Raw genomic sequence first — 22,782 nt, forward strand, 5'->3', positions numbered from 1 at the left:
CTTAGGGATACACAGAAGCATTGCCACGAGGTGATGCATTTGCCAGCCTGGCTCAGCTCCCAGCCCACTTTCGAGTACGGACTTGAAAGTGGGCTGGAAGCTGAGCCAGGCTGGCAAACGCATTTAAAAATTGCTTTTTAAATTCATTTTAAACTTGTACCTTAAACTCATTTCATTTTAAACTTGTACCTTAGGTGGCTGCCCCATCGTTAGCACTAGCTAATGATGCTCCTTGCAGGGTGATAGGAGTGCCTTCTGTTTGAAGTAGGCAGGTCCAAATACAGGATGATGTGGTTTGCAATACTCTGATTGTGGGCTCAGGCTAGTGAAGATGAGCACAGTTTTGGCTTCAGCTCTGCTGTGGTACTCAGTGCCCTCCTCTCCTGCACAGATGCCATCTCCTACCTGCACATCACATCTCCCCCATGAAAAAGAGCTCCGTAGCGTGGTCTTCTCCCATTCGCTTCTCCTTCGTCCCACAGCATTCTTACTTAATGGAGGGAAGCGTAGTGAAGCTGACTTTAAGGGCGTGGACCTCTCACTCGAGTCACGTAAGGCAGAGGAAAGCCTCGAAGAACAGAAGGATGAATTCCAGAGAGAACCCAAAGCAGGGTTTCCTCTCTGCGGGGATCTCAGCAGAGCCGGTGTTTCACCACGGGGCGCAGCTGGGCAGCGTTTGTGTCTCTGGTGATGCCGCTTTAAAGCCCCTTCCCGCTGCCCTCGTTCGTGGGGCTGCGCTGAACCCCGGTACTCGAACCCCGGTGTCTGAGCCGGGCCCGACTCGGCCCCGGGGAGTCCCCTGGGAGCTCGCTCGATGCCGCCTCCCCCGCGGCCGGCGGTGACAGCAGCGCTGGGGGCCCCGGGCCGCGAGTGGCGGCGGGACGGGCGGCCCCGGGCTGGGCCCGGCGCGGAGCGGCGCCGCTGGGGCGGGCGGAGCGCGCGGTCCCGCCCGGCGCGGAGGCGGAGGAGGCGCGGGGCCCGCCGGGAACCGCAGTCCGGGCGCCGCCATTTCTCCCTCCAGCAGCGCAAGGGCCTCGGCCGCGGTGATTCTGGCAATGGAGAGCGGCTTCGGCTCCGATTTCGGCTCCGGAGGAGGCGGCGGGGGGAAGCTGGACCCGGGGCTCATCATGGAGCAGGTGAAGGTGCAGATCGCCGTGGCCAACGCACAGGAGCTCTTGCAGGTCAGGAGGGGCGGCGGGGCCGGGCGGGACTGGCTCGGTCCCGGTGCGGGTCGCGGGGAACGGCCAGGCCGCCCCGCTCCCCTCGCAGCAGGGGCGGCGGCTGCAGCCGGAGCCCCCGGACCGCGCTGCCACTCTCGGGCTCTCTCCGCAGCGGATGACGGACAAGTGCTTTCGGAAGTGCATCGGGAAGCCCGGCGGCGCCCTGGACAACTCCGAGCAGGTGAGGACGGGCGGGAGAACTGGGCACCCGCGGCCCCTTTGCTCGGGGCCGCCGCTGAGGCTCTGTGTCCCGCAGAAGTGCATCGCCATGTGCATGGACCGGTACATGGACTCCTGGAACACAGTTTCGCGAGCCTACAATTCTCGGCTGCAGCGAGAGAGAGCCAACATGTGACGCCTGCCGGCCTCCGGGCCGAGAAGGGACCTTGTGGGGAAGGGACAGCGGCCAGTCCAGGTGGTTAGGGGTGAATCCTGCTGCCTTCCCATCCCCTGCCATGGCAGAGCAATAAAACCTCGCTGAACCTTTTGCATCCATTGGCTTTTCTTAGCACCAGCTCTAGGAGAGAGTGATTTTTTTTTTTTTTTTCCATGAGCTGCTTGACTTCTTGTCCTTCCCAAGTGTCCAGATTGGCCCAAGGTATTATATCAATTGATAAATCCCTGCTGAAAGGGCTGGGACAGGCAAGGAGCCTTCTGTGGAAAACGGGGGCCAAGCCAAGCCAGCAACACAGTACCCTTGCTTGGGATTCCAGCATGGACCCGTCCATAAGGTCATTACTCAGTCCCTCTTCATTAGTGGAAAAACTGCCAGAAGATTGTCCACATGCCACCTTGGCTCTTTCATCTCCTATATCTGTATGGCGCTTTGTGGGGTTATTGTGGGATTGTAGGCTTTGACTCAGCTCAAGCACAGTGCTGGAGAGCAGGACAGCCTTGCAAATAGTTGTATGAGCACAGCTAGGCATGCAGGGTTGGGAAGTACTTAGGTTCTTTTCTTTGTAGAATAAAGTGTGTTGTGTGGCTCTAATACTCTGTAGTTTCTGGTTTAGCTCTGGCACAGATGTTCCACCTTGGAGCCTATATCCTAAGCATAATTTTTTTGAGGGAGGAGCGTGTCTGCAACAGGGAATGTTGGTCTGCTTTGGGGCACAACTCTATTTTTGTGCTTCCACACTGCTCCTGAAAAGGTGGGTTCATGCTGCGTGGTCACCAGTGGATACAACAGCTGGAAGAAGAGAGTGTTAGAGATCAACACTGCCCATGTTTGTTTTCTTTTTAAATCCTTTCTTTTGAAGCTCTTCTGTATTTTAGAAAAGATTTCGTGGTTTGCTGGACACAGAGACAGACTGGAAGAATGACATCTCCGTACCTCCTAGGGCATTCACTGGGATGTGGTAGAACCTAAAGTGTTCTCACACCAGGTAAACTATGAGGAGATATTTGGGTATTTGGTCTTACTGAAACTGGAGTTTCCTTTCTAGACTGTAAGAATGACTACTTGAAAATAAAGTGCTTTCAGACATGTTTGCTTAGGGGGCTTTTTCCTTTATGGCTGTATGAATTCTGTGGTACTGGCTGTGCAGCAGTCCCATTTCATTCATAGGAGCATCCCACAGGTGTTGTAGCCATGCATCCAAACCCGTCTGGAGCTGAGCCATGCCTGGAAGCCGGGTCTCCCACCTAGCTGGTGCTCTGTCTCAGAAAGTTGTAGATCTTGCTGCCAGCTGGGTTCGGATGGAGGAGACCTCTTGTTATGCCCAAATGCAGAATTTCAAGCACCAAAAATGAAGAAGGGGTTTGAGGTACAAGAAGTTGTTCGGTTTTGGTAGCTGAATCAATGGGGACATGTCTAAGTCTGCTCTGCCCAAGTCTCGGCACATGAGCTCTGCTGCAGTTCTTTGCTTGTGAACAAAGTTGTCTCTGTGTCTTATCCTGGCTGGTAGGACCTGACAAGTGTACTTGCACCACTATCTCAGCACTTTAAATTTTTCCCACCTAGCTTAGGCCTAGACAGTGGTCTGTGTGGCCATGCCTTAATCTTTGCCAGTTTAATCACCTGTTACCTAAGGCTAAATGAAGTGCGTGGGGGTGTGTGGAAAGCCCCTCCTTATACTCTAGTACAGGTCAGGGCCTGTGGAGTCTGAACTCCCAAGTGTTCTAGTCCTGCATTCTCTTAGGATCGAATGGTGAGCTGGAGGTCATCACTGAGCTCTCCAGTCCCACACACTAATTGGAAACAGCATCATACCCTTCCCAAAAGCCACTGCACAGCACAACAGCTCCATCGAGTCAGTGAGGTCTGAAGCTTCTGCAAGGGCATAACTTTGGGCTGGGGCGAAGGTCCCAAGTCTGCTGGCTTGGCCATGGGATGACAGCTCATAGGCAGGGATCAGCCAAACTCCATAAATTTCTGGCAGGTATTTCTGGCACCCATCCAACTAGGAAGGTCATGTTTTAATGCACAGTATATTTGGCCAGGTCTTAAGATGGGACAGGCTTCATTTATTTATAGAAAAAGTTTAGAATGTGTACCTTTCTATGCAAAGCAGTTATCAAACGCTTTGATAACAACCAGCAGGTCACACAACACCTGCAAGGCTGTCTTCACCCCTTTGCAGCATCAGAAAAATGTACAGTAGCTGAGGGGTTAGTGCATCCTCTGGCAGTTACTCCTCTCATTCACCGCCTTCCCTGAGTGGTGAAATGCAGTTTCAGAGCTTGAGGTTCTGCACAATCCAGCCTTGGACAGCTGTCACTTTGGTGTAGACACCAGGGAAGAATGGCCTGGCACAGCCATAGCCCCAGCTTGTGATTCCTGCTAGAAACCACTTCCCTGAAGGTTCTTTACATGCCAGGGGCCCACCTGCATCACCCTGCAGAGAGAGGAAAAGGATCCAGTATCAAGCCACAAGTAGTGCAGCTCCCCCAGGCGTGAAATGTTCTTTCTCTCTGGGGCAGGGGCATTTGCTGTCCTGTTCCCCACTTCCCCAGGAGCTGCATTCCAAGCTGGAGAACTGCTCAGTGATGTACCTGCATGAACAATCTGAAGCTGGGGTTCTGGAACATAGAGGTGTGTTTAGAGGTACTGTAGGGTCATGGAGCAGGCCCCATGTGGTCTCCTAGCATTATCTCTCTGTGTATTTCCCTGACCTGTCACAGGTTGGTGGGGCAAGCAGCAGGAGGTGTATGCAGGATGGACATGCATAAAAGCAGCAGCCAGTTGATGGACAGACAGACATCTGAGCTAGGGGAGGCAGGGCAGGGCCCTCCTGAGACAATATAGTCTAGGGACTTGGCACAAGTTTGCTGTGTCCCAGCCACAGCATTTGTTGCTGTTGCACTCACTGAGCAGCTGTCGACGGTGCCCTGTGGGAAACCAGCACACAGCATCCTGCTGCTGATCTGGACAGGGTAGAACTTTTTGCAGGCCTGGTCTCCGATCACGTTCACTGCTGCTTTTTGCAGATGCTTTGACATGAGACCTGAGGAGACAAGTATTGCTGTTAGCTGGGTGAAGAGCACATGGGAAATAGCGGCATGTGAAGTGGGGGCTCTTACTTGTTTGCCAGAGGGAGAGACCTGCTCTGGGAAAGTGAGTCACCTGGTTCAGCAGAGCAAACTCCGGAAGGTCCCTTGGGTGTGTCATTTGTCAGGCAGCTTGGCTGACCAGACACAAATTGGAGTGGTCCAATTTGGTATTGGGGTGGTCCTTGTACTGCAGAAGCACAGCTGGAGCAGCTGCTGTGGGGGTGGAGAGCACAGTGGCTGGCAAGTAGAAAGCTTGGGAAAGCTTCAAGAGGAAAGAGGTGTGATAAAATGGAGGAGCAGTGTGCATGGTAGCTGGGGAGGAGATGATGGTGACACCAGGCCATGCCCAGCTTGGTATCCTCTGCAGCATATGGCTTAGGATGGGAGTACTTGGGGCAGTGGTGTGGGAACTTTGATGTCTGGGCTTGCAGTGTTGCAGTGTAGGTGGCCAAGCACTGAGCTTGGCCATCATGGTTGCGGGAGGGCCCTCTTTATCCAGTACCTCCTTCCTTTGTGGAGCCCCAGCCTGTGATGAAGCATCTGGCCCCTTCATGGAAGATGTGAGAATTGTCTGGGAGACATATAGGTCTGATGGTGCTGCCGAACGTGACAGGTGTGCTCAGCTCCAGTAGTGCCACATCATAGTCCAGGCTGTAGACGTTGTAAAAAGGGTGTTTGTAGATACGAAATATTTTCTCCATTTTGCCATCGATGCCACTCAGGAAGGGTGTTCCTAGATAGGCCACCCACATTTTGGGGTCACTGTAACTGCAGAAAGACAGCAAACCTGGCTGTTAGGAGCACAGCCTCACTAGGAGGGCCATCCCTCCACTTGTGGGGCTGGCCACACCTTAGGAGGTCAGGACCCCTCTCTCCAGAACCAGTGAGTGTACTCAGGCTTCGTTCCATCCATTCCTTTTCACACTTACCTCTAGGGGCATTTCTCTGATAGGGGGTGTGTGCTTCCTGTGGGGCACAGCATGCCAGCCAGGTGCTGGACCACAAGGGAGGGGAAGGGCAGGTTGGCTGATGGCACTGAGGCAAGAGCCAGCTGACTTAACTGGCTTATCTCAGACTTACATGTCAAAGCAGTGAGCTGCAGAGAGCAGCCACCGGTCAGCAATAAGGACGGCCCCACACTTGTGCTCCTTCCGCCGGAGCCAGAGACTGACTTGCCAGGGCCACTCTCCTCGAGCCGCGCTGCTGCCGCCCACGATCTTGCTAAAGGCCAGAGCTGTTGTTGAGCCACAGTCTGGAACACAGGAAGAAGCACCATGGTTTTAAAAAACCATAAATGGAAGGAATTACTTCCTGCCTTCCATAACCTGTGCTGTGGGACAGCCTTCTGGGGGAGCATGTACAGCACAGTAGGATGTGATGAATTCAGTTCACCCATCTGAGGCAAGGCTTAATGGACAGGGTGTATTTTGCAGACTTGTTATCACAGATCACACCTTCCAGGGATGTGGTATGTGAGGAGCAGGTATTTGGATGGCCTGGCTCAGCTATCAAACAGCAAGGAATGTGCAGCCCAAAGTGCAGTCCCAGGGATGCCAAGACACTTTCTGGGCTGCCATGTTGTGCAGACCTGTCTTGCCACCTTGTGCTACCAGACTGACTGGCCAAAAGGCCTGTGTGCTGGGAAATGGGTTCTAATGTCTGTAGCAGAGTAGAAGAGGCTGCACTTTCTGGTAGTAAATTTGGATCCAGCTCATCCAGCTGTATCTTGTTTTAGGCTCTGGCAGAGCAAGTATGATCTGGACCATAGTGGGCTAGCCTCGGACCCCAGTGTCTGGGCCCAAGACAGCCAATGTTAATATGGTGGGTACCACTGTGGAGTCCAGGTCATGTAGAGCTGGCAGCAGCCACGGGCTACAGAGGAGAACTCACCACAGTTGTGCTCATCGAAGCCATTGCTGCAGTCCACAACACCATCACATTCAGGATTTTCTTTTCCAATACACACCTTGCTGGAACACTTGAAAGTGAGGCTGGTACAAGGCACCACTAGAAGGCAATAACCCATGACCTGCTCAGCACCCTCTGTGCTGGAGGCCTCCTGCCCACATGTCAATGCATCAGTTCTCAGTTTTACCTGGGGTTTGGGTAGGCTTGGCAGTCTCGGTCGTTGTCAGAGCTGTAGAAGTTTCGCTCATGGTTGTATTCATCTTTGTCCGCAGGGTGGTTCTGCTGGCTGGACCTGCAGCCATTGTGCTGGGCTGGATAAAAACGGCTGTGGTAGAAGTTCTAGGGATGGCTGAGCTGGAGGGGATGCTTGTGCCACCACTGGGCAACTGGGAGATGGTGTCCAGGATCCAGTCTGTGAGTTTGGTAATTCTGGAGTACACACCAGGTCTCATAGCCTGGGCACAACCAAATCCCCAGCTCACGATGCCAGCAAGGTAAAACACTCCTGGAGTCACCTCACAGGCCAAGGGCCCACCTGAATCTCCCTGCAGAAGAAGCAAGGCAATGGCTGCTCAGTCCAATCAGGTCTGCCCTCAGACACACCAGAAGCACTTAACTGCCCTCAACTCCTTCCTCCAGCCTTGTGGGCCTGTCTGCTGTCATGCAGTGTGTATGCAGGGCATGAGCGTGGAGAAATTGAAATTGGGGTCAGTGACTCAACCTGGCTCCTGTCAGCACCTTTCCACAGCTGCCACCAACTGCCACTGACTCACTGCCACAGGAGGAGACCTGCTTCATCCAGGATTTGTCTGGCCAGACAGAGTGGTGGGAAGTTGGTTTAAGTAATTCTCAACTTGGTGGAGCTTTATTTGCTTTCCTAAGTCTCCAAAGAAGTGGGCTGGGGTTTTTTTTGTGCTCAAGTACATGTGAATTACACAGCTGGATTACAGCAGCTCAGTAAATATTTCACAAGGATCTGCTGAAAGCAGAGTTAGCCCAGCTTTCTAGAACAATCTACAGCGTAGAGAAATACCACACTTTTACCTGGCATGAGTCTACCATCCCCTCCATGAAGCCAGCACAGATCATTCGGTCAGTGAGGGAGAAGTTGTAGAGGAAGTTGCAGGTGTTCTGTTCTATGATGCCCACAGATGCTTTCTGCAGGATCTCGGGCTTGGTGTCTGCATGAAAATCACAGAATTAGAGAATTAGTGAGTGCAGCAGAGGGAAGGAGCTAGCTAATGGCTTTTAGACTGACTCAACACATATTTTGGGAAAACAGGCTCTAATCCCACATGGGAATTGACACCTATAAAACCTGTTTTCTCTGCAGCCCTGAAGCTTGGCGCTCACCCCAGGGTGCAGTTTCGTGTCTGTGCTAAGGATTCTGCACAGTTTGTGTCCCATGCTCCTGAGAGTTTGTGGGCTTCTTGTCAGCTGGACTTGTTTGGTAGCACATGTGCCACTCTCAGGCTTTCTCCTTATAGTGGGATCTTTGCTTATAGTGGGATCTTTGCTTATGCTCATTGCTTGAACACCTCTGTGACTGAGTGGCTGACATGCCATCCTGCCAGAGCTGCAGCAGGCTCTGAGGCAAGCGCCTGACACTTGTTTAGCACAGCAGAGCTACTGAGGGCGGTCCGGCAGGTTCCTCCTGGCTCCCACCAAGCTGCCTCTCCTTAAGGTAGTGCTCTGTGTGCCTTTATTCTTGCTTATTCTTGTGTTTCTGTCAGTTCCTGACTGTCCCTGTTACTGATCCCTGCCCTATACATTCCCAGGAATGTGGATTGAGCACGGGCTTTGCTGCTCAGGGTATCACTGCTCCAAGGCAAACCAGCAGGTAATGCATTACTGCTTACCATTCCCTTCCTGGAGGTCACCCCATCCAGAAATAAGGCATTTCTTGCCAACAGGAAACTTCTGCATGGCAAGTGGGAGGCACACAGGCTGTATGTATTTGTTGAAGACAAGAGGTCTTGCCAGTTCAAGTACAGCCACATCAAAGTCCAGAATCATGGGGTTGAAGAGGGGATGTGGGATCACTCTTGTTACATTGACTTTCACTGCATTCTCGTCTGTTCCGTTTATTGATGTTGTTCCCACGTAGGCTTCAATCTCTTCTGGCATTGTCCTGCAAATACATAAACCTAAATGTGCACACTCACACACTTATCCCTGGCATGAATTCTGACATTGAAATTAGAGACCACTTTACATGATCAGCATGCAGCAGAGCAGCCCTACTAAGTCAGGCCCAAAGAACTGTTTCCAGCAGTGGCACCTGTTGGATATTACCTGAAGAGCAAATAAATATACAATAATAATCTCTCTTCACCTTCAGGAATTTATGATTTCAGGAGTATTCTGGCACACAGGTGGTGTCTCTCTATTCAGTAGATCTTGCTGGATTTTTTGGTTCTATTTGGATTTTTCTAATGTTGTGTTTTGTTCTTTTTTTAACCCCAGGTGAATTTTAAATATTTAGCTTAATTACATTTATTAGAAAAACTGCTTCCTTTTGATTGTTTTCCACCTGCTCTTGGCGATTATTTGGTATCTTAAAAAGACAGTCAAAAGGCATTCCCTAAACACTTTGTACCCTTCATTATTGTGCAGTCCCATCAAACACTGCCTTCCCATTAGTTGTTTTTTTTCCCAGGTCTAGTCTGATCTATTTTGTTGTGCTTGTTATGATGCTGCTCCACACCCTGCTCATCCCTGAGCCTTGTGAACACAAGCACACGGTGTTACTCTTGCCCTCCCTGTGATGTTGGAGCAGTCGGTGTGCTGTGCATTACCAGCAATATCCCACTCATCTCCCATGTTTTTTACTGCATTCCTGTGCTCATTAACTGCCTCTGCCACAGGACTGCAGCTGTCAGAGCAATATCCACATGTTTCTGACCTCTTGTTTTGAACTGCAATAGCTGATGGACGCTCATCTTCATTCAGCACTATTGGTTTTGCTGTGTACCTCATTTCACACTTGCCTACCTTGCATTTCACTTGCTCCTTTATTGCCCAGCTGTTTAATGTATGAGGTTGTCTTAAAATCCTTCAGAATTAATAACCCACCTTTTCTTCTTTCAGGAATTTATTCTTGACAAACATTATCTTCTTGCTACTCACTTCTTTAGGCTACTTATAAACCTAGGCTTGGGTTCTTGCAGTTTAACAGAACTATGCAGGATTGAACTGACCATTTTCCCTTTACCAGCTGACCATGTGTCTCTATTTCACATATTACAGACAATTTTTTAAGGTTAAGTTTATTAAAGAAACTCTCTTGTGGCACTTTCTTCCACCCCTCTTAGATATGTTGTCCTTTCTCCCTGATCAGGCTGCTTTAACCTTTCTCTGCCTCATTCCAACCTCCCCACAAACTCCTTTTTGCTATGAATGTCAAGCTATAGCAAAAATTAATGTCCAACATGTGTTCTTGATTTCCATTTCTTGGCCCCAGTGCCACACTGTGGATTTGGCTGTGCAGCTCTGTGCCGGTGGGCAGGTGAGCTGGAGCAGGGACAGGGATGGGCTCTTACTCATTGAAGCAGTGAGCTGCTGACAGCAGCCAGCGGTCCCCAATGATGGTGGCTCCACAGAAATGTCTGGAGTCTTCTTTCAGGCTGACTTGCCAAGGGATCTCTCCTCTGGAAGCATCTGTTCCTCCCACAATCTTGCTGGGTTTAGAGAACCCGGGTCTTCCTCCACACTCTGAACAAAAGTCAAAGCATGACTTGTGAGTATTGCTAGCAGAAGATAAGCAAGAAAAGACTTCACTCTCTAACCAGTAGGGCTTAGCAGGGATAGGTTAGGCCTGAGGTGTGAGATATCTAGCCAAGCCCTGCTGGCTGATAGTGGCAGTGCCTGATGGTGGCCATGTACAGCTGGACTTTCACACAAAATGCTGTTCTGCATCTTGCTCTCAGCAAGTTGTGAATCCCGGGCCTTTCTTGAAGGCAGAGTAATCAGTAGCTCCATGCCTTTTAGCCTTGCCATTCCAGATAAAATATTATTCTAGATTTAGAAAAACACCCTTCATTTGCATTTCCTTGCAAAGCTGCTGGGAGCACTCCTTGGAGTGGACAGGTCATCCTACAGACACTTGCCCTCCTTCCCTTCAGGGAGCATGGCTGCTGTGAAGGGACAGCTATCAGTTTTGAACTGCTGGGAGCTCCTTAGGTGGCAAGCAAAAGTAAGTGATCAACAGATTAAATACTGTCAGATGCTGCTGTGCCTTAGTGACCTGTTCTGGGCCTGCCAGAGCAGACCAGTTACACAGCAAGATTACACAGTCACAAAAGCAAAGGAGCACGTGGAACTGCAGAAGTACTGAGTGGCTTTGCCAGGTTGCTCTGGACTCAGCTAGGGCAGCCATACAGTGGCTTTGTACCTTAGCGCTTTGGCAAAGTTGTGTGGCTCACCCTACAAAAGGTCAGCTTAGGTTACTGGAGGAATGAACCTGATGCTTGGACCTATACCAGCCACTCTGCCTGCCACGATGCACCCACTGTGGGTGCTCATACCTTGCAGTCCTGCTGCAGCCCCTGGCCTGCTGGCAGCTGGGGCTGGTAAGGTGGTCAGGGTTGCTCCGGTGGTGGTGTTGACCTCTTCAGCACTGACCATGTTACTGTTAGTCCTCAAGTGCACTGGAGGAACAGTACGGGCTATGGAGGTAGGGAAGGCAGAAATAGCATCCAAGATCCAGTCTCTGAGTTTGGTAACACGTGTGTAAACCCCAGGCCGCCTGGCTTCAGCACATCCAATACCCCAACTCACAATTCCCGCCAGAAAAAACCTGCCAGATGGTTCTTGGCAAACCAGAGGCCCACCAGAGTCACCCTGCAAGAGAAAGCAGATGGTGAGCTCTCCCTGGGGAAGCACTGAGCTTGCCCTGGCCACCCTCAGCATCCCTCTACCAGCTGGAGTCTCTCTGTCCCTTTACATTTGCTTCAGCCTAGTGATGAGTGGAGCATCCGGGTGCTGGCCTTTGGGTGTTCCTCCATGTGGGCACGCTGTCCTGCTATTACACAGAAGCCTCGTGCCCTTTATATGCCAGAAGAACAAAGGACACAATCTGTAAAATCTAGGATTAAGCATTTCCACTGCTTTAATAATTTGTTATACCTCATAAAGGTTAATCCTAGCAGCCCATATACAACCAGATGATGGGTGTTCATTGCCTGATACACAACCCAGGGAGACAACATTAATGTTTGCATCAGGTTTTCTTCATGTCAGAAGTGGTTCAGTTCTTGGTTCTTGTGGGGCCCTGTGACCATCACTGATGGGCATGTGGTGTCCGTGAAGCTGGTAATGCCTTCTGGGGATGAGATTGCTCTCGATCAGTAATTAATAACCAGATGGATCATGTTCATCACCCAACTTTGAATCTTCAATTCTTGGCCCCTTCTCTGGTGTTTGTGCTCTATTTGGTGCAGAAATACAAAGCACTACCACCAGAAAAGTGCAGATTTGTTTAGCTGGTTTCTGTTGGTTTGAAAGTTCCTGCCAAGCCACAGAGACAGACCTGGAAATCACAGTCCTCCTCTGGCATCACAGTTCTCCTCTCTCCATACTATCAAAGGCAGGCCTGTCTCCAGCTCACCACTTGCAGAATAGAAAAAACTAAAAAACCATTCTGTTTTTCACCAAAAACTGTTGTGTATGTTTTAGTTTCCACTGCTGCCCTTTGCCCATCTGGATTTTTATCTGAAGACCTGTGTGGAATATTGGTAGGGCCAGCCCTGATGACAGTTCAGGAAAACAAGAAAAGTAGTTAATTAACTGAAAGAGCCCCTTAAATAACAGTATCCTGCTCTAAGCAGTAAAGAACATATCCTCATTTGTGTCTTCTGCAGTCACTGATCTGTACCTGGGTCCAAGGCAGGGCCTCAAACCTCAGTGGGAAACAGTGACCATAGTGTCAGTTCTGCTTATTGAGGTGTCACTTGATGCATACTGGGAGGGAAAAGCTTTATGTGGGCAGGTGTGCCATCTTCTCTGGCAAAGCTTACCTGACAGGAGTCAACCTTCCCCTCCAGGTAGCCAGCACACATCATCCTGTCTGTGAGGACATGGCTGTAGAGACTGGAACATAGGTTCTGGTCTAGGAGCTCCACTGTTGCTTTCTGCAGGAACTCCGGTTTCACCACTGAATGAGGAAGACACAGTTGTGAGCTCAGTGCAGGAAGCCCTGCACAGGATCAGCAGCTCAGGGTACAGCCCACCTCAGCTGGCCAGAGCAAGGCCCGAGTTCCCTTCCCCTGATGCCTTCTGCCCCACTCACACCCCACCACGTCTGCTCTGCTGCCTGCCTGTAAGCTTTGCTTACAGAAATCCTCCTTGAGGTAGCCCCAGCCAGAGATAAGGCACTTCTTGCTGGTGGGGAAGTGATGGCCAGCATCTGGCAGGCACACGGGCTGGATGTACTTAGTGAAGGTCACAGGTTTCTTCAGCTCCAGCACGGCCACATCATAGTCAGCTGTGTCAGCGTTGTAAGAGGGGTGTGGGATGATCTGTGCAATGTCCATTTTCACCGCACTGCCATCTGAGCCTCTGAGGGAGGTGGTCCCTGTGTAAGCTGCCCACATGGCTGGGTCCTGAAACCTAGAGGAGAGACAGTGGGAGCCCTGTGAACCTGCAGCCACAACATTGTCCTGCAAACCCAAGCTGCCGACTGCCCATCCTGCCATCCACTCCAGGAGCAATGGAAACTCCTCATTCTCCCCATGGTGGAGCAGAGAGGTGCAGTGGGAGCTTGGGCAGATATGGCAGCTTTTGGAACAGGGATGGAGGGTGCAAAGTGGTGTGACTGAAACTTACTCAGTAAAGCAGTGAGCAGCAGACACCAGCCACTTCTCTGTAAGGATTGCCGCGCCGCAGAAGTGCTCATTGTTCTCTCGAAGGCTGACTTGCCATGGGAACTCCCCTCTGGATGCCTCTGAGCCTCCAACTATCCTGCTGGCAGTCTGCATGGCAGGACGACTCCCACAGTCTGAAAGGGAGGAGAAACTCAGTGCCCCAGGATCCTGCTACTGCACCCCAGCAACACGCTCCTGGGGGCAAGTGGGAAAAGCTGCTTCAGCTTTGTGTGTGCTGCTGGCATATGCTCAAGCAGCAGGGTGGTACTTGGGATGTCACAAAGCAGCCTTTACCCTGCAGGCTTGGGAAGAGCACTGCAAAGCACTGGGCCATCACAGCATCCTCCCTGAAACTCTTCTAGAGCAAGAAACTGTAGAGCAGCATCCGGACTAGTTTGATGAGCTTAGCTACTGCCTTGTGATAAGCTTCCAGCAGCTCATGGGCATGTGCTCTTGTCCATTGTGCCAGCCCACCAGTAAGGTGGACCTTGTCACCACAACCCATCACAGCTGATGGGACTAAGGTGTTTCCAGGGCACAGTGTCCCTCATCCCGATGCAGCCATTTACTATTGCCTTGAAAAGTCATGGCATGTCCTTGGCTGTTTTCAGTGCCTGACAGCCACTGGTGTCCCCCCTGTCAAGGTCTGCCAACAGTGGGCTGTGGCTGGGTTCTATGTCCAGGACACCTGCTGTGGGAGATTCAGCACAGCCCCTTCCATCAGAGGCATCAGCACAGCCTGTCTGGCTGTCACATTCAGGGCTTTCTTTTCACATACTGGATGTTGGAGCAAGCCTGTGTCCCAAGAGCAGCTCCCTGGGGACAGCAAGGCTTGAGTCACTCATGTCTTCTGCAGTCCATGCAGCAACTATCCCCTGCCTTCCCCAGGGGCAACCACCCCTGTATCCTTGTCCTTCTGCTCCCTGGCTGCCCCAGAGTCCCTGCAGGATGGTGCTGGGTGCAGAGCTGCAGCTAATTTTGAGCTTGCAGGCCCCTGGACCACCAGGCTATGAACAAGATGGGGCCCAAGCCTGTATCTGTATCCAGGCTGCTGGTGAGGAAGAGGAGGAGGAGGCTGCAGAGTGCAGGTGATTCTTCCTGCTGCCTGGCTCTTACCTGATTTCAGTCCAGGTCTGTGGGAAGAAACCTTGTTGGGACCTGGGACAAAGAGGAAGGAATCAGGATCAGCAAGGGCAGGGCAGCCCAGCCTCAGGTCCTGGAGCTGTGCTCCTGGGCTGGGGCTGCCACGGCCTTTGCTGCATCTTCCTTTCCTGCCTGGTGATCTCTGTGCCCACCTGTGGCCAGTGTGAGGCAGGGCCCAGGTCCACAGAGCAGGGGAGGCACAGCTCCCTGGTGCCCTGCAGGCTTTGGGCTGACTCAACGTGCAGAGAGAAATTCCTAAAAGCTGTGGAAGTGAGCTGCCTCTCAGGAGCAGACTGGGGCTGAAGCTATGCAAAGCTGTTTGCCTAAAGCCAAGGGGACTCCAGCACCTTCCATTTGGGCAGCACAAGGCTCCCAGAGATCCAGGGATCCTGCCCTGGACTCTGGCAGAGGGTGCAGAGGGAGCTACAGAGGAGCCCACGCCTTCTTGTTTCCCAGGCTCATGGGTTTTTTTTAATTGGCTGGACCTGGAGTCCTACAGTCACATGCAACTCCACAGTCACAGAAGGAAAGGAGAATTTCTTGTCAGGTGGTTTCAGAGAGTAATTCAACTATGAGAAATAGCAACCTGAGCTGTAGTTATTGCTACAACTCTGAGGTCTGCTTAAGGGCTGCTGTGCACAGGTAGGTACAGACAACCCAGCCATTAACTTCCTGGAGCTTCACTCCCTATCCCTCAGACGGATTTCAGGTGCTGCAAGAAAAGCCAAAATAGTTGCAATTCATGCTTTAGGTTCTGTCCCTGTTGTGGGTCCCTCAACCTGCTCTGGCAGCGCGGAGCAGCTGGACAGGATTAGTGTTGGAGAGGCATCTGGGGACTCCACAAATGTCTCTTAAGCTGGCAAGATCTAGGCTGGATTCTGCTGCTGTCTGGTGAAGCTGGAGCAGCTGGGAGCCAGGCAGATCATGTTATCAGTTTGCTGGGTGCCTGCCAGCACCCCAATTTCTAACACTGACTGGAGATTCAGAGCGAAAACCCTGCAGCAGTTGGGCTGACTCGCGGTGGCTGAGCTGTGTGCCCCTGGGTGCCATCTCACCTGTGAGAGAGGCTGAGGAGATGGTCCCATAGGCAGCCAGGGAGAAACCCTGCTTGTGCAGGGCAGCTGCCAGCCCGTGCCTGAAAGCTTCCTCCTCCAAGGTAGAGCTCAGGGGCTGGGAGTCCTGGGGGGTGAAGAGGAGGCGGAAATGGACGATCACACTGGAGTTTCCATTCCTGTTGGGAGACAGAGAATTAAGGGCAACCTTGGCTTCATGGTCAGTACAAGGGTCAGGTTCCTGTGCTAGCTCTCTACAGGGAGCCCAAAGGAAACAAATCTTACTCTTAATATTTTGATTCTTAATAATTTAAGGTTTCTCTGGAGATGTGCTCTGGGTTGACATGATCATTTGAATTTTTTTTTTCCTTTGGCCCAAAGCTGTGGTTGAACAAAATTCTTTTCCTCTGCCTTTCTGACTGCATTTTGAAATTTAAAAATCCAAAACATTGTTGCAATCCCAGATGAAAATCCAGCCTTGACCAAAAACCAGTTTCTCTTTGTACTAGCGTTGAACAAGAGCACAGGTATGAGTTCACCTTCTTGGTGAGGCTTGTCAGAATTCTCTGAAACATGAGCTGTAGGGTCTGCAGAGATAGCTGCCTACACTCACCTGTAGCCCAGGATGGTGCAACCAGTGCAACTCCAGTTCAGCTGGGAATCCTGGAGACTGGACAGAAACTGCAAAGCAAGGAGTGATGGTCACACATTTACTGGACCCCAAGGAGATGGGAATAGATGATGCCTGGGATTTTGCTGGAATGTGGAGCTGTTGGTGCATGGTCTCTTGCTCTGTAAGCAGAAGCACCCATGTCCAGCTCATATGTAAACTTTTTCCCACCCTGGATTTTAGGGCATGAGGCAGTACATCTTTTTTCTATGTAAGGAATAGGCCTGAACACACATTTCCCACTCCATGAATGTCTCTCAGGGCCCTGACAGGGCCTCTCAAAGTGTAGTTCAGCCCCACAGTGCACCCTGCTGATTTTTAAGAAGTCCTAGTTTTCCTCCTGCCCTTGGCTTAGAGATTCTGCTGGTGCTACCACCACAGTATTTCACAAGTGTTTTCCCAAGGCCCAGATAACTCACCAGCCTCTCAAGAGCAGGTGTCAGCACCCTGTAGTAGTCTGAGTTCTCTGTCTGTAAGCTGCTATTGAATGGGATTCCTTGCAGCTCCACTGTGTGCTCAAAGCTGGCCTCTCCTGTGGAATGGCAGGCTGCCAGAAAGGGAAGGTGTCTGTCAGAGGCAGCTTTCCTCACAGCTTTGCAACATGAATATCACCCTGTCTCCTTCAAACCCCCTGTTTTTAGCAGCTTGACTATCCCTGTGCATCCCAGCTGCCTCAGGGGTGCCCCATAACTGGACTGGGGTACCCTGTGCATGTGCAGGAATAGCATTTTGTACTGAACTTGTTTGAACTTGAAAACAGTGGGTTTTTGTCAAGCCTGAGACAGAAATTCATGAACAGATGGGTTTGGTACAGCCTGGCAACCTGAGATTGGCCCTATCCTTGCAGGAACAGCCTCGGGAAGGTTCTGCTGGGTACTGAAGCCACCTCAGAAACTGTGACTGTACAGGTGGCATGTGTCAGCCATGTCATGCTGGGGTCTCACTGGCATGCTGGCCTGAGGTGGCCATGGGGCAGCAGAAGCAGCAGGAGAGAGGTGGAAGAGGGAGGGAGATGGTGGCCATGCTCTGGAGTGGGACAGTAAAACAGGCAGTGCTCAGTGGCTGCAAGGGTCATGGCAGGAAATGGCAGAGGCAGCAAGGTACAGTGACAAGAAATTTCAAACTCACTAGACTACAGGACAGAATCATAGAATAATGGAATTGTTTAGGTTAGAAAAACCTCTGAGATCATTGAGTCCAATCATTTCACCAGCACTGCCAAGGCCACCATTAATCCATGTCCCCTAATGCCACATCTACATGTTTCTTAAATCGCTTAAATTGCAGGGATGGGGATTCCACCACTGCTCTGGGCAACCTGTGCCACGTCTGGACAGCCCATTCAGTGAACAAATTTTCCCTATGTCCAATCTTAAACTCCCCTGGGCCACCTTGAGGCCTTTTCCTATTTTCTGTCCTTGTTGCCTGGGAGCAGAGCCCAAACCCCAGCAGGCTGCACCCTCCTTTCAGGAGTTGTGCAGAGCCAAAAGGTTCCTCCTGAGCCTCCTTTTCTCCAGACTGAGCCCCTCAAGCTCCTTCAGTTGCTTCTGGTGCTCCAGCTCCTTCCCCAGCTCTGTTCTCCCTTCTATGGACACGTTCCAGCCCCTCAATGTCTTTCTTGTCATGAGATGTTTTAAAACTGAACCCTGGATTTGAGGTGGGGCCTCACCAGTGCCCAGCACAGAGGGACAGTCACTGCCCTGATCCTGATGGCCACACTATTGCTTCAGCAGATCAACATCCCACCCAGCTTGGGTCATCTGAACTGATTGAGGATGCCCTCCATCCCCACTGATGAAGATAATTAGCAGAGCTGGCTGCAAAGTGGCCCTGAGGATCACCACTGGTCACCAGTCTCCAGCTGGATGTGACTCCATTCACTCCCACCCTCTGGGCCTGGGCATCCTGCTAGTTTTTACCCATTAAAGAGCACACCCATCCAAGCCATAAGCAGCCAGCTTCTCCAAGAAAATGTTTATGGGAAATGGTGTCAAAGGCTTTACTGAAGTTGAGATAGACCAGATTCAGATGCTTTCCCTCATCCACTAGGTAGGTCATCTTGTCATAGAAGGACATCAGATTGGTCAAGCAGGAAAGGAATAGAGCATATGTATCATGAGACACTGAAGATAAAGTGCTCCAAAGTCACATAGTGAGAACATGAGCTGACTACAGCCCTTGTAGTTTTTGTGCATTGTGCAGAAAGGTGTCTGCATTTTGATCTCAGTAGGAGCATTTTGAGATTTTTGCTATAAGTAGTGCAGACCACTTCTCTTTTGGAGTGCTAAACTGAAAGAATGCAGCTGGCAGCACACTCACCCAGCAGGATCCCCAGGCAGAGGGCTGTTGCAGTGCCTGCCAGGGCAGCAGCAGCAGTTACCTTCCAGCAGCAGGCCCCCAGGCTCCTCCTCTGGGTGCCTTGCCCTGGCTTTATCTGCTCCATGCTTTCTGAGCAGCTCTACAGATGGGCTCTGTGATTAAAAAGAAGAGGAGGAAAATTACAAGACTGGGATGAAATCTGTCATGCCAGCTAAGGTTACCACAGGAGCATCACTGTCTGCTCCTGCTGGACTATTCTGACCTGGCAATGGAAGTCTTGGCATTAGGCTACATGTATCCCCAAGGTGCATGTTATATGGACTAAAACTCTCTAAGTAATAAACCTCACCCTGTAGTTGTTCATGAGGCAGATTCCAGGGTGAGGTTTCATATAGCCCAATGCTATTCCACATTTTTTGCAGGAATTCTGGAGGAATTATAAAATCACAGTGGGTGATTCCCCCCCGCCACTTTACAGCATTTAGCTGAGAGCTCCCAATGCCTAGTAATGTAGAGCAATTAATATGTCCTTTGCTTACAGCTTTGCTGCTGTCCTGATAGTGCTGGCCAGTGCTAATGCTGGCCACAGGAGCAGATTCTCCTTCCCTGTGGCCAGCATTAGCACTGGTGTTTCCAGTATTTTGCCCCGAGTGGTCCTGCACCCAAAGCAAAGCCCCTTCATGTCACCTTTTCTGCCTTCAAGTTTTCCTTTGCTTGACTGGTTTCAGTATGTCAGTGTCTTTCATGCACTGAAGATGCTCAGATGGGATATGTTGCTCCAAGTGTGAATTCAAAAATGCCAAAAATAGAAAGAGTATCTTTCTTTTTTTTGTTGTTTTTTTCCTCTGCAGTTTTTCTAGTACAAGCCAGACTATATTTTGCCTTTATTTGCACATCATCAACAACTGGATATTACTAGGAATGAAACCAGCCTGTAATATACATAGTTATTACATCATTCAGACAGGTTAGTATCTGCAACAAGCCCAACGAGACAAGGAGGGACACTGATTTCCTGTGGTCCTAAAATGTATTAAATTATTGTATTAATATTTCTCCCTCATATGCATGAAGACGCACAATGCTGCTGTTCAAACTGGCAGGTTGAAGTTGTCTCAGACAATTTGTGAGATCAGAGTGGAAATCCACAGAAGTCCACTCCTCTTGGCCAAGGGTCCAGAGTGATTTTTTTGAGGACTCAACCTCTAACTGTTGGGGAACTCAGATTTACAGAAGACACCAGAAAAGCCTTGGCAAGGCACAATCACCTCTCAAACTTACTCTGTCTCAATATCGACAGCGTCAAGAGTACAAAACCCACCCAGCTCTTCCCTCCTCAGTCTGCCCTGCTGAGGGACATCTCACATGTCACATTCCTATCCTCTCAGGGCTGGGAGAGGTTGGGCTGCCACAGCAGCGATTCCCTGCCGCTGCAAATCAGACTGGGACTTCAGAGAAGCTGCAGAGGAACAGCCTTTTCTAATGTAAATGCATCCAGCAATGAAAGGAAGAGGGGAGGAAAGGGACACAGGGAGAAGCAGCTCCCTGTTTCAGAAGAGCTTTTCAGTGTTTTCCAAGAGGCGTCAGCAGCTCTTTAAACAGAAGCTTCTAGATAAGAGATTTTAGAAGGTCACTTCTTTGTGAGGCAGCGGACAGAGAAAGGGGAGAGGGAGGGAGAGTCTGTCCAAGATGCCTCTTTTTTCCTAGCAGACACCCAAATATTCTTTTTCAGCTGTAACTGAGCCTGGCACAGATTGGCACTGTGGCCCCCGGGTTCTGCTAACAATATCTCTGATTGACAATTCAGCTCTGGCTAAGGGGAGACAAGTAGGGAACCTTTTCTCCAGTGGTCCTTGTGGCCTGAATACATACAGATGAGGAATCTCTCCTTCCCTCTTTCGGTAAGTTTTGGAGTCACTGTCCCTCTTGCAGTGTGCTGAATGTGGGCACGCAGAAATCCAGTTCAGGTGTGCTGCTCAGTGCAACAGTGAACTTCAATGGACCTCAAAGGTAGAACAGGTGCATCTGAGGAAAAAAATAAAAATTGCAGACAAAACTGGCTCTGGCTTTTTTTTTTTTTTTTTTTTTTTTTTTTAACAATACAATCTTAGTTGCATGTAAAAGTCATACTACCAAAAAAGGTACTTGGAAACCTAGAAAAAAGTTTGCATTAGTGATTGCAGAGGCATTTTAACTGGAAAATAGACTATTTAGAGAAACTTTCTACTTCCCAAAACAATCAAAACTTGTCTTTGTTCTCCCTTTTAGCATATTCTCTTTTGCTGTCAGTGGTGTGAGTTAAAAAGAATTAAAAGGACATGTAAATGGAAAGCCATTTTGCAACAGCAAAATAGAGATTTTTTTTGCGATTTTTTTTAATGAAAGATAATAAAGGATCATCTATAAATACATAGTGGAGATCTGTGGCAAGAAACTATACACAGTGAAAAATATTGTGACATAAAATCAGAGGAGAGAAAAGTAGATTTTTTTAGTAGGGCAGAAACTGGGAGAGTATTAACAGTCATGAGTTTCCAACAGGAATACTGAGAAATAAAAGCACATTTATGTTTTTTTTGTCAGCTTATAAATTGTAAGTGGTTATAAAATATGCTTTTGTAAGCAGGGTGTGGGGAACTCTGACCTAAGAGAGTCCCTGCACCAGTGGGGTGTCTTGTCACTGTTATATTTTAGCAGAGAAGGCATGTCTGATGTGCAGCACAGAGTCAGCAACAGCTGTCCTGCAGACTGTCACCATCTCTGGCTGTCCCTGAGGATCTGCCACAGTGCTGGGAGTTGGCTACCACCCCTGCTCTGCTGCTGCTTGGCAGCATAGGGTTTGTTTTCTCCACAGAAGTCTGAATTTCTCTCTAGGGCAGCCTTGAGCCACTCCATAGGATTTCCTTGGAAGGTGTCTTTTGTTTCTCAGCTGATTCAAGTAGGGAAATTGTAAAATATAAAGCGTTATGGTAAATATATTCCTTTACCCAATTAGCTAAACAGTCACTAACACCCACTCTTCTTGTCAAAGAGGAAAAGTAGCACGTGTGTGTATGTGCGTGTGTGTGACTGTGAGAGTGAGTGTGTGAGTGTGTGTGTGTGTGAGAGTGTGTGAGTGTATGTGAAAGCGTGTGTGTGTGTGACTGTGTGCGTGTGAGTGTGTGACTCTGTGTGTGTGTGAGTGTGTGTGAGTGTATGTAAAAGCGTGTGTGTGTAACACTGTGTGAGAGTGTGTGTGACCTCACATGTATATGTATGCACACAAGTGTGTGTATGACCTCACGTGTACGTGTGTGTGATCGTGTGTGTGACTGTGTGTGTGTGTGTGCATGCACACGTGTGTGTGAGAACATGCTCGTGCGTGTTGGGGAAGATGCCCTGCAGGAGCGGCAGAGGGACAAGGCAGGGCCCCAAGAGAGGCCCCTGGTTGTTGGCCCGTGCCTGGGACAGCCCCAGCCTGGCTGTGGCAGGTGCCTCTCCAGCTCAGGTGATTCCACACACACCTGCAGAGCTGGCCCAGTCTCCAGCACAAATTGTGCAGGTTCCTGTTTCCAGGTAGAAACTGTCTTCTTGCAAAATGCCACAGCTCCTGACTCTAAAGCACAGTGGTGAGCTCCCAGTGCTGCCCAGCAAAAGGGCTGGTTTTCTTCATTCCCCTCCACATACCCCGGCCTTCTTTCTTCCACTGCTTGGTACTTCTCTTCCTTCACCTCACCGTGTCTTCACCTTCATGTTTTCACCTCCTGAGACCTTTTCTTCTGCCTTCTTAGCCTTCTGCAGTCTCTCTCCCATCAGAACGGGAGTGTTTACACTCCTGTCTTGCTCTGCACTGGCCCAGGCTTCCTCCTGCTCTTCTCCAGCTTCTCCCATTCCCAGTCTGCCAACCCCTACCAGCAGCCCTCAACCACAGGGACGCAAGCTGAGGTGCCCTGCTCTGAGCTGTTGGCCAGAGGAAAGAAAGACAGGAAAGAAATAGTGGTACCTGTGTTTTCAAAAGTCAACTTCATTTACAGATAACTGACGCAAGGAAACCCTGATGTCCCCCAAGGGACAATGTAAGAAAACCACTGCCCCATCCCCACACACCCCCCCTGATGGTGAGTCTGGGCTGCTCTGGG

General features: G+C 50.3%; 2 protein-coding genes across 2 annotated transcripts; one reads left to right on the forward strand and one right to left on the reverse strand.

Moving 5' to 3' along the window:
• The first annotated feature begins 988 nt into the window (after positions 1-988).
• TIMM13 (translocase of inner mitochondrial membrane 13) lies at positions 989-1,707 on the forward strand. Its single transcript, XM_054291063.1, has 3 exons — positions 989-1,181; positions 1,333-1,401; positions 1,477-1,707. The coding sequence occupies exons 1-3, from the start codon at positions 1,056-1,058 to the stop codon at positions 1,573-1,575; spliced, it is 294 nt and encodes a 97-aa protein (XP_054147038.1). The 5' UTR covers positions 989-1,055; the 3' UTR covers positions 1,576-1,707.
• Positions 1,708-3,746: 2,039 nt separating this feature from the next.
• On the reverse strand, positions 3,747-20,672 carry TMPRSS9 (transmembrane serine protease 9). The gene is made up of 19 exons (XM_054291156.1): positions 20,537-20,672; positions 18,665-18,816; positions 16,765-16,892; positions 16,289-16,356; positions 15,679-15,854; positions 14,597-14,638; positions 13,443-13,614; positions 12,952-13,226; positions 12,635-12,771; positions 11,144-11,459; positions 10,160-10,331; positions 8,477-8,748; positions 7,662-7,798; positions 6,805-7,162; positions 6,600-6,716; positions 5,790-5,961; positions 5,212-5,477; positions 4,527-4,663; positions 3,747-4,054 (listed from the first exon to the last, which is right to left on the reverse strand). The coding sequence occupies exons 2-19, from the start codon at positions 18,786-18,788 to the stop codon at positions 3,893-3,895; spliced, it is 3,231 nt and encodes a 1,076-aa protein (XP_054147131.1). The 5' UTR covers positions 18,789-18,816; positions 20,537-20,672; the 3' UTR covers positions 3,747-3,892.
• Positions 20,673-22,782: the final 2,110 nt, after the last annotated feature.

The sequence above is a fragment of the Melozone crissalis genome, unplaced genomic scaffold, assembly GCF_028551555.1.
Source record: "Melozone crissalis strain CALT ecotype California unplaced genomic scaffold, PUWL_Pcris_2 ptg000088l_1, whole genome shotgun sequence".
Taxonomy (NCBI): Eukaryota; Metazoa; Chordata; class Aves; order Passeriformes; family Passerellidae; genus Melozone; species Melozone crissalis.

Excerpts from the sequence above, each read along its gene's own strand:
- TIMM13 (XM_054291063.1), top strand. The coding sequence starts at position 1,056 with ATGGAGAGCGGCTTCGGCTCCGATTTCGGCTCCGGAGGAGGCGGCGGG. Across the intron at positions 1,182-1,332 it reads ACGCACAGGAGCTCTTGCAG|CGGATGACGGACAAGTGCTT; the intron begins GTCAGGAGGGGC and ends CTCTCTCCGCAG. Across the intron at positions 1,402-1,476 it reads CCCTGGACAACTCCGAGCAG|AAGTGCATCGCCATGTGCAT; the intron begins GTGAGGACGGGC and ends TGTGTCCCGCAG.
- TMPRSS9 (XM_054291156.1), bottom strand. The coding sequence starts at position 18,788 with ATGGAGCAGATAAAGCCAGGGCAAGGCACCCAGAGGAGGAGCCTGGGG. Across the intron at positions 16,357-16,764 it reads CACCTGCTCTTGAGAGGCTG|TTTCTGTCCAGTCTCCAGGA; the intron begins GTGAGTTATCTG and ends CTTGCTTTGCAG. Across the intron at positions 4,055-4,526 it reads GCACCGTCGACAGCTGCTCA|GGTGATGCAGGTGGGCCCCT; the intron begins GTGAGTGCAACA and ends CTCTCTCTGCAG.